General features: G+C 40.5%; 1 protein-coding gene across 4 annotated transcripts in view; it reads right to left on the reverse strand.

Moving 5' to 3' along the window:
• The window catches only part of DLG2 (discs large MAGUK scaffold protein 2), a 2211856-nt gene that overhangs the window by 935888 nt on the left and 1264685 nt on the right, over nt 1-11283 (reverse strand). The window contains exon 1 of one of the 4 annotated variants that reach the window (XM_040339981.1): nt 8135-8494. The exons of the other annotated variants lie outside the window; for them this stretch is intronic. Coding sequence (XP_040195915.1) covers nt 8135-8212 — 78 coding nt within the window. The 5' untranslated portion in view covers nt 8213-8494. Of the gene's footprint in view, nt 1-8134; nt 8495-11283 lie in introns of those variants that run through there. 4 annotated transcript variants of the gene reach the window in all.

Below are 11283 nucleotides of genomic sequence, written 5' to 3' on the forward strand. Positions count from 1 at the left end.
TTGGGGGTTTGTGATGGAATGTGACATGTGAATATCTTCTCATCTAAGAAGGCTTTACTGTGCTATGCGCTGATTTGGTTGGAGGGTTTTATGATTCCTTTATTCCCTTCTCACCCTAACCTGTATGGTCAGTGGTGGCTGGTGCTCAAATTTTTTGGGGGGGGGCACAAACAACCTGAAAAAAAAAAAAAAATCAATTGCAGCCACTGTGCCCATTAAAACACAGCTACTGTGCCCATCAATTCCAGCCACTGTGCCCATCAAACGCAGCCACTGTGCCCATCAAATGCAGCCACTGTGCCCATCAAATGCAGCTACTGTGCCATCAATTGCCGCCATTGTGCCTATCAAGCGCAGCCACTGTGCCCATCAAGCGCAGCCACTGTGCCCATCAAACGCAGCCACTGTGCCCATCAAACGCAGCCACTGTGCCCATCAAACGCAGCCACTGTGCCCATCAAATGCAGCCACTGTGCCCATCAAACGCAGCCACTGTGTCATCAAACGCAGCCACTGTGCCCATCAATTGTCGCCACTGTGTCATCAAATGCAGCCACTGTGCCCATCAAACACAGTCACTGTGTCATCAAACGCAGCCACTGTGCCCATCAAATGCAGCCACTGTCTCCATCAAATGCAGCCACTGTGCCCATCAAACACAGTCACTGTTTCAAACGCAGCCACTGTGCCCATCAAACACAGCCACTGTTTCATCAATTGTCGCCACTGTGTCATCAAATGCAGCCACTGTGCCCATCAAACGCAGTCACCGTACCCATAAATTGCCACCACTGTGCCATGAAATGCAGCTACTGTACCCATCAATTGCTGCCAGTGTGCCCATCAATTGCTACTACTGTGCCCATCAATTGCTGCTACTGTGCCCATCAATTGCTGTCAATGTGCTCATCAATTGCCGCTACTGTGCCCATTAATTGATGCGAGCACCTGATTGGCTGAGAGGCGGTTCAGTGTTAGGAAAGCGAATATTCATTCGCTTTCCTAACAGAACGCTGAGTGAACAGCGAGCGCCCAGCATGGCGCCCGCTGTTCACCTTTTTTGACACCTATTAGAGTCTCTAGCTTTAATCAGGTGCTTCCAAAAAATACCCTGCCACTGTAATTCAGGTGCCCGGCACTTGAAAAGGGGTCGGGCACCTAAATAGGGGGTGGCAGCGGCAACCATAGATAGATTCATGCAATGCAATGCATGAATCTATCTATAGTGATAGAGAAGTGGCAGGAGAGAGGGGGCAGTGCCCGTGCGCCCCTTATGAACGCATCGCCACTGTGACAGAGGAAGGATTTCCAGCACACAGCCTGTGATTGGCAGCCTCTGCTCTGTCCTGTGTGCCGTGGGAAGGGGGTGTGTGCCCCTTCCCTCCAATCAGCTCTCAGAGCTCTTCTCACTGAGCTCTGCAGAGTGTAATTTTGGCTCTATACCCCCTGCTCTCTGAAAGCTCAGTGAAGAGAAGACTGCAGATAAACGGGTACACACTATAAAGTACACACTATAGATGCATAGGCTTTGTTCAAGTTTCATGTCTGAGGTTTACAACCACTTTAAGCCGTCCATGGAATGGGCCTTCGACACACAAAAATGTCCTAAAAACTGGACGTGTCACAAAACATTTGCTGCAGTACACTATGGTTCGCTGCCATGTATTACAATGCATGTACATTACCTTAGTAGTGGGTTGGGCTGCTGGTCAAAATGAATGACACGCAACACAGCTACACATATATAGCCTGCTTTGCCACACACTACACTAAGGCACACAATCCCACAACGCATGTAAATGGGCAATAAGGGGAGTTACCTTACTAAAGTAACTTTTTCAGATAAAAGTGCCTATAATATTCCATGCTGTAAGACCATCAATACTAGACATGCACCGGGGGGCTGAAACATATCGGCCGAAAATGGTGTCTTTGGCATTTCACTGATAAGAGAAAAAGGTGCCGATAATGGCACAGAAAACGCACGCAATTTTGCTGCAATTTCACTACGATTTTACCATCGTGGTGTGTTTTTTCATAGGTCATGTGACTCAAAAACCTCATCAAAAACGTAACGTTATTGTTATTGATGCCGTTCTTGCTGAGTTTTCAATGCACTTCAACGGGGAGGTGCATTTTTTTAAACTCACCAAACATGCAACCAACAGGATTTTTAATAAGTTGAATACAATACAATTATATACAAATATATACACAGATTATATATATATATATATATATACATACACACATACATACATATACACTTGTTTTTATATATAATTGTATTATATTTAATAAAGTATATATATATATATATATATATATATATATATATATATATATATATATATATATATATATATATATATAAAACTCAACGTGTGTGTGTGTGTATGTTCCAGCATCACGTCCAAACAGCTAAAGATATTAACATGAAACTTGGCACACATGTTACTTATATGTCAGCAACAAACATAGGATAGGTGGTTTAACCCTTACCCACCCCCATTTGCCATGGTCGGGGTTTTCCTTTAAAGTCCATTTCAACTCTATGGGAAATACATGTTACTTCATAACTTCCAAACGGCTGTAGATATTTCGATAACACTTGGTCACATGTTACTTATATGTCCACTTAAACTATAGGATAGTTCATTTATCCCTTAACTACCCCCATTTGTGAGGGTCGGGGTTTTTGTTTAAAGTCCCATGCAAATCAATGGGAAATGTATGTTCCCACATAACTTCTGTACGCCTGGAGATATTTCAATAATACCTGCTACACATATTACTTATATGCCAAATAAAAATATATGTTATATATTATATTATATTCAATGTTTTAATTAATTTCATGAATGAATATGTAAAAAAAAAAAAAAGGGATATATAATATAATATATATTGTTTACATATTTATTTACTTTTATGATGTGAATTAAAAAGCTGAATATAATATATATATATACACACACACACACACACACAATTTTTATATATAATTGGATTATATTCAACTTTTTAATTACTATCATGAATATATAAAAAAAGTATATATATATATGTGAATTAAAAAAGCTGAATATAATACAATTATATACAAATATATATATACATATATATATATATATATATATATATATATATATATATATATATATATATATATATATATATATATATATATATATATATATATATATATATATATACACACACACACACACACACACATTTGTTTTTATATATAATTGTATTATATTCAACTTTTTTTTTATAATATCATGAATATGTAAACAAGTAAATATATATATATATATATATATATATATATATATATATATATATATATATATATATATATATATATATATATTATATACACATACTTTTTTACATATTCATGATATTAATAGAAAAGTTGAATATAATACAATTATATATAAAAACAAATGTATATTTATATTTGTATATAATTGTATTATATTCAACTTTTCTATTAATATCAGGAATATGTAAAAAAGTATATATATATATATATATATATATATATATATATATATATATATATATACACACACACACATATAATTGTATTACATTCAACGTTTTAATTAATTTCATGAATGAATATGTAAAAAAAAAAAAGAGATATATAATATATATATTTTTTTTTACATATTCATTTACATTTATGATGTGAATTAAAAAGTTGAATATAATACAATTATATATATATGTATATATATATATATATATATATATATATATATATATATATATATATATATATATATATATATATATATACATACACATACATACACATATAATTGTATTGTATTATATTCAACTTTTTAATAAATATCATGAATGAATGCGTAAAATATAAATATATATATTTCAGTTTCAGTTTCGGTTTCAGTTTTCGGCCAAGTGAATTGCGTATTTTCAGTTTCGGCGCCAAAATTTCCATTCGGTGTTCCTCTAAATAGATATAGCAAAGCAAAGCAAAGATTCACAATTTTTTTTTTTTAGCCGATTCCTTTTCTACCCATTCAAAAAATAACCATGCCAAGCTGCAGAATCCCGGAACACGGAATACCATTCAGAAAGCTCTGTTGGCTGGACATTGGAGACGTGGCACTGATATCAGAATTATAGTGCATACAGACAGACAGACAGACAGACAGACAGAAGAGGTTCTACTAGGTAAAATCAAAGTGCAACTGCTGCAACCAAACAGCAATAATCTCCCCTTTGCTCCGATGTTAGGTTAGGGATCTCAAACTGGCGGCCGTCCAGCTGTTGTGAAACTACAAGTCCCATCATGCCTCTGCCTGTGGCACATTTTTTTTCCATGTTTATATTTAATTGCATATTGCTAAAATCGCATCTCTTATAAAGTCCCAACCTCCCCCATTTTTTTTTTTTTGCCTCTGCCTGTGGGAGTCATGCTTGTAACTGTCAGTCTTGCAGTGCCTCATGGGACTTGTAGTTTCTTAACAGCTGGAGGGCCGCCAGTTTGAGACCCCTGGATGCTGGGGGGTTATCTTTGCAGTTTTATTCTGTGGTTTATAATTGCACTTTTGTACATCACTATTGTCCACCACACTAGCACCATACATACCATACACAGCAGGGCTGGACTGGGACAGAAATATAGCCCTGGACTTCATCCAGACAGGCCCACTTTGACAGATCTCTCCCATGGCGGCCGCACAACTCCCGCACCCCCCCTCCCCCTTTACTAGCCACTAGCCGTTCTACTTTATTTTTTTTAGGCAGTACCAGTGGGGAAGCTAGACATTATTTCACCCAGGGCAAAGAATCAGTTTGGTGCCCCCTCCTTATGGGACAAGATTAGGCAGAAGTGAGAAACTCCCAGGCCATAGCTGTTGAGTCAGCTGTCTGTCCCCTCCCCCATGCTCCTCTGTCGTTGTCCCTGCTCCTCTCGTCCTCCTCCTGCTTCTTTGTTCCCCCCAGGTGAGCGCTGCGGGAAGGGAGAGACAGAGGAGCGGAGGGGGTGGCAGCCCGCTGTCACTGAAGCCAGCCCACTGAGCCATCGGCCCACCGGGAAACTCCCTGTAGTCCCAATGGCCAGTCCATCCCTGATACACAGTCATACAAAGTAACACCTTTACATGGCCGTCTATCACAATCTAAGACGTCTGTCTGTTCTGCAGTGCACGGGACCTTCTCAATGCAACTTTCTACATATGCAGTCCAGTGCAATTTTTAATTCTACATAAAAAATGCATGGACAGTAGGTTATACTGTATGGTTTTCAATGGCATAGTTCACACCAGTGCTTGCAGTTCCAGAAAAAAAAAAGAATGTGCTGCATTTTTCCTGCACTGGACTGTCCTGGAACGCTGTAAAATGCATCAAAACGCACAAGAACTCACCAGAACGCACCTAAACGCACGTTCCGGATGCTTTCCTGCGTGCAAGTTTTTTTTAATGCGTCCCAGTGCGTTTCTGATGCGTTTTGGTGCATTTTTAGTGCACTCTAGTGCATTTCCTCCCCTTCTTAACCTTAAAGGGCCAGTTCACACCACATACAGTCCAGTGCGTTTTTTTGTCTGAATCAAAAATGCATGGAGAGTAGGTTATATGGTTTTTAATAGCATAGTTCACACCAGTGCTTGCAGTTCCAGTGTTTTCCAGTTCCAGAAAAAAAGTAGAACATGCTGCATTTTTCCTGCACTGGACTGTACTGGAATTCTGTAAAACGCATCACAAAAGCACTGGAACGCACCGAAATGCATGTTCCTGATTTTTTTCTGCATGCATGTTTTTTGGTGCGTTTTTGATGCAGTTCGGTGCATTTTCTCCCCTTTTTTTCATAACCTAAAATAAGGACATGTGCATTGCAGTGCGTTTTGATGCGTTTTACTGCATTCCAGTACAGTCCAGTGCAGAAAAATATGCAGTATGTTCTCCTGTGTTTTTTCTGGAACTGGAAAGCCCGGGAACTGACCGCACTGGTATGAACTGTGCCATAGAAAACCATATAATCTACTCTCCATGCATTATTGATGAAAAAGGTATGAAAAAGGTTAAGGTTAAGAAAAAAAAGAGGGGGGGGGATGCACTGGACTGCACTAAAAACGCACTGGGACGCATCAAAAATGCACTGGGACACATCAAAAACGTGCATGCAGAGAAGCATCTGGAATGCATCTGGACTGTGTTTCTATGGAGTGCAGTCCAATGCGTTTTTTTTTTCTGCATGAAAAACGCATGGAAAGTAGGTCATATGGTCTTTAATGGCATAGTTCACACCAGTGCTTGCCGTTCCAGTGCGTTCCAGATCCAGAAAAAATAAGTAGAACATGCTGCACCTTTCCTGCACTGCACTATACTAGAACGCTGTAAAAAGCATCAAAAATGCACCAAAAATGCACTGGAACGCTACCGGAATGAACCTAAACATACCAAAAACACAATGGAACACAAATGCCCTTATTAAAGTTTAGAAAAAAGAAGGGGAAAAAAATGCACCAAAACAGCACTGGAACACATTGAAAAACCTGCATTCAAGAAAAGCATCTGGAACCCATCCTGACTGTGTTTCTATGGTGTGAACCGGCTCTTTAATGCATCAAAAATGCACTGGAGCGAAACACACAAAAAAACGCACTGGAACACACATGCCCATATTTAAGTTTGGAAAAATGAAGAGGAAAAAAAATGCACCAAAAAACGCATCAAAACCGCACTTGAACGCATCAAAAACACGCATGCAAAACGAGCATTTGGAACGCATTCGGACTGTGGTGTGAACCGGCCCTTTAATGCATCAAAAATGCACTAGAACGAAATGCACTGGAACACACGTGTCCTTATTTAAGTTTGGAAGAATTAAGAGGAAAAAGAATGCACCAAAAACGCATCAAAACTGCACTTGAACGCATCAAAAACACACATGCAAAAGGAGCATTTGGAACGCATTCGGACTGTGTTTCTATGGTGCGAACCGGCCCTTTAATGCATCAAAAATGCACTGGAACGAAACGCACAAAAAAACGCACTGGAACACATGCCCATATTTAAGTTTAGCAAAAAGAAGGAGGGAAAATGCACCAAAAATGCAACAAAAACGCACTGGAACACACATGCCCATATTTAAGTGGAGGAAAAAGAAGGGGGAAAATATGCACCAAAAACGCAAAGAAAAGGCACTGGAACACACATGCCCTTATTTAAGTTTAGCAAAAAGAAGGGGGGAAAAAAGCGTCAAAAATGCAACAAAAACGCACTGGAACACACATGCCCATATTTAAGTTTAGCAAAAAGAAGGGGGGGGGGAATGCACCAAAAATGCAACAAAAACGCACTGGAACACACATGCCCTTATTTAAGTTTAGAAAAAAGAAGGGAGGAAAAAGCATAAAAAATGCAACAAAAACGCACTGGAACACACATGCCCTTATTTAAGTTTAGCAAAAACAAGGGGGGGGAAATGCACCAAAAACGCAACAAAAAACGCACTGGAACACACATGCCCATATTTAAGTTTAGCACAAAGAAGGGGGGGAAAAGCATCAAAAATGCAACAAAAAGGCACTGGAACACACATGCCCTTATTTAAGTTTAGCAAAAAGAAGGGGGGGGGGGGGAATGCACCAAAAATGCAACAAAAACGCACTGGAACACACATGCCCTTATTTAAGTTTAGAAAAAAGAAGGGAGGAAAAAGCATAAAAAATGCAACAAAAACGCACTGGAACACACATGCCCTTATTTAAGTTTAGCAAAAACAAGGGGGGGGAAATGCACCAAAAACGCAACAAAAAACGCACTGGAACACACATGCCCATATTTAAGTTTAGGAAAAAAGAATTGGGAAAAACTGCACCAAAAACGCATCAAAAACGAATTGAAAACGCATTAAAAAACGCGTGAAAAGCGCAAATGCATTACAGCATCTTGAAACCCCATCCTTACACCCCTCTCTATAACATGTGACAGACGATCCTTCATAGAAGGCGAATGTCTACAGTAAGTGAATAGAAACACGCTCGGGACAAACATAGATCTATAGTCAGACAAATAAAAATAAGAGGAGGCAGACACGATGGTTCTTTTCTCTGCCGTCGCTCTCCTACGTCTCTGATTTTCGTACCTTTTGAAGTTTGGCTTTTCTGGCGTTGTGGACGAAGCGACGTCCGAGTTTCTTGGCGTACCATATGGAGGCAAACATGCTCGGGGTTCGGACAGGGAGATCCCGGGAGTTTTTTTTTTTCCCTTCGAATGTCTTTTTCTCTTCTGTTCGGAATTGGCAAATAAAGAGATGCGGCTCGGATCTCTCCCAGCTAGAATAATGGACGGCGTGGGAAGGCAGAGATAGGCAGGCTGCAGGTAGATTTACATATATAAGGGGGGGCTCCTCTCCGCTGGTGAAGAGTCTGTGTGCGTCCAGCTCACAGCCAAGTGCTTGTCTGCAGCTCCCGAGGAAAAGAGACGCGACTGACTACATGTGTGTGTGTCAGCTGGCTGGGAGGGTGCGTTGGCTGGTAGGATGCTGTCATTTTACCCCCTGCTCCTTAGGATGTCTTATACAGAGCTTTTTTTCTCAGAAAATAGGTGCAGGAACTCAACCACGACCCTGTTCAGATTTCAAAAACAGTAGAAGGGTCTTAAAGGGGCATTAAATACCAGGATTGCATTACATACAGAGTGCAGGGTTCAGGGGGGGGTTACACACAGAGTGCAGAGCTGTCACTTGTAAACACAGAAACCAGACTTCTGTGTTTACAAGTGATTGTAGTGAGCAGGCACCAAAGGGTCTGAGCCAGAGGTGGTGGAACTGAGTTCCCCCAAGTTCCCCCTGAAAAAAAGCCCTGTATATATATATATATATATATATATATACACAGTACAGCCGTCATTGGGTGTGCACTGCTAACAAGGATATGGGGGGGCTCTACCCTCTACCCATCATTCTGCGGGACTCAAATCTGATAACATTGGGCTATAGACTGCGATTTTATTAGAGAAGTATAACACAACACCCTTTACAGGAAGATCCTCTATTTTAAAATGTAACTCCAGTTAAATGTATTTATTTATTTTCATTAAAAAAAATGAATAATTAAAAAGTTCTACTCGCCCACACCTCCCACCTCTAGATCTGCCTTTCTTAACCTGGAGTAACCCTTGAAAAAAAAAACTTTTTGTTCTCAGGAAATGCCCGCTAAATACAGTAAAACCTTGGATTGCGAGCATAATTTGTACTAGAAACATGCTTGTAATCCAAAGCACTTGTATATCAAAGCGAATTTCACCGTAAGAAATAAAAGAAACCTCAAATTATTTGTTCCACAACCATTTACAGTGGAACCTTGGATTACGAGCATCATTTGTTCCAGGAGAATGCTTGTAATCCAAAGCACTTGCATATCAAAGCGAGTTTCCCCATAGAAGTCAATGGAAACAAAGATAATTTGTTCTGCGTTGACTTCTATGGCATGCTATTCCGCATGTTGCCAGAGGTGGGGGGGGGGCGGAGAGCCTCAGAAATAAGGGGATTAGAAAAGAAATCCATCAGGAGCTACAGAGTATAAAAGCGAAGAGAAAAATGCTTGTAATCCAAAGCACTTGTATATCAAAGCAAATTTTCCCATTTTCCCCACAATGATGGGTCACTATTCCTTCCACTGACACCATTGATGGAACACTTTTCCTTCCACTGACACCAATGATGGGTCACTATTCTTTCCACTGACACCAATGATGGGTCACTATTCTTTCCACTGACACCAATGATGGGTCACTATTCTTTCCACTGACACCAATGATGGGTCACTATTCTTTCCACTGACACCAATGATGGGTCACTCTTCTTTCCACTGACACCAATGATGGGTCTTTATTCATCCCACTGACACCAATGTTGGCTCACAGTTCTTTCCACTGACACCAATATTAGGGACTATTCTTTCCACTGACACCAATATTAGGGACTATTCTTTCCACTGACACCAATATTAGGGACTATTCTTTCCACTGACACCAATGCTGGCTCACTATTCTTTCCACTGACACCAATGCTGGCTCACTATGCTTTCCACTGGCACCATTGATGGAACACTTTTCCTTCCACTGACACCAATAATGGGTCACTATTCTTTCCACTGACACCAATGATGGGTCACTATTCTTTCCACTGACACCAATGATGGGTCACTATTCTTTCCACTGACACCAATGATGGGTCACTCTTCTTTCCACTGACACCAATGATGGGTCTTTATTCATCCCACTGACACCAATGTTGGCTCACAGTTCTTTCCACTGACACCAATATTAGGGACTATTCTTTCCACTGACACCAATATTAGGGACTATTCTTTCCACTGACACCAATATTAGGGACTATTCTTTCCACTGACACCAATGCTGGCTCACTATTCTTTCCACTGACACCAATGCTGGCTCACTATGCTTTCCACTGGCACCATTGATGGAACACTTTTCTTTCCACTGACACCGATGATGGGTCACTATTCTTTCCACTGACACCAATGCTGGCTCACTATGCTTTCCACTGGCACCATTGATGGAACACTTTTCTTTCCACTGACACCAATGATGGGTCACTATTCTTTCCACTGACACCAATGATGGGTCACTCTTCTTTCCACTGACACCAATGATGGGTCTTTATTCATCCCACTGACACCAATGTTGGCTCACAGTTCTTTCCACTGACACCAATATTAGGGACTATTCTTTCCACTGACACCAATATTAGGGACTATTCTTTCCACTGACACCAATATTAGGGACTATTCTTTCCACTGACACCAATGCTGGCTCACTATTCTTTCCACTGACACCAATGCTGGCTCACTATGCTTTCCACTGGCACCATTGATGGAACACTTTTCTTTCCACTGACACCAATGATGGGTCACTATTCTTTCCACTGACACCAATGATGGGTCACTCTTCTTTCCACTGACACCAATGATGGGTCTTTATTCATCCCACTGACACCAATGTTGGCTCACAGTTCTTTCCACTGACACCAATATTAGGGACTATTCTTTCCACTGACACCAATATTAGGGACTATTCTTTCCACTGACACCAATATTAGGGACTATTCTTTCCACTGACACCAATGCTGGCTCACTATTCTTTCCACTGACACCAATGCTGGCTCACTATGCTTTCCACTGGCACCATTGATGGAACACTTTTCTTTCCACTGACACCAATGATGGGTCACTATTCCTTCCACTGACACCAATGCTGGCTCACCATTCT

The sequence above is a fragment of the Rana temporaria genome, chromosome 2 (assembly GCF_905171775.1).
Source record: "Rana temporaria chromosome 2, aRanTem1.1, whole genome shotgun sequence".
Taxonomy (NCBI): domain Eukaryota; kingdom Metazoa; phylum Chordata; class Amphibia; order Anura; family Ranidae; genus Rana; species Rana temporaria.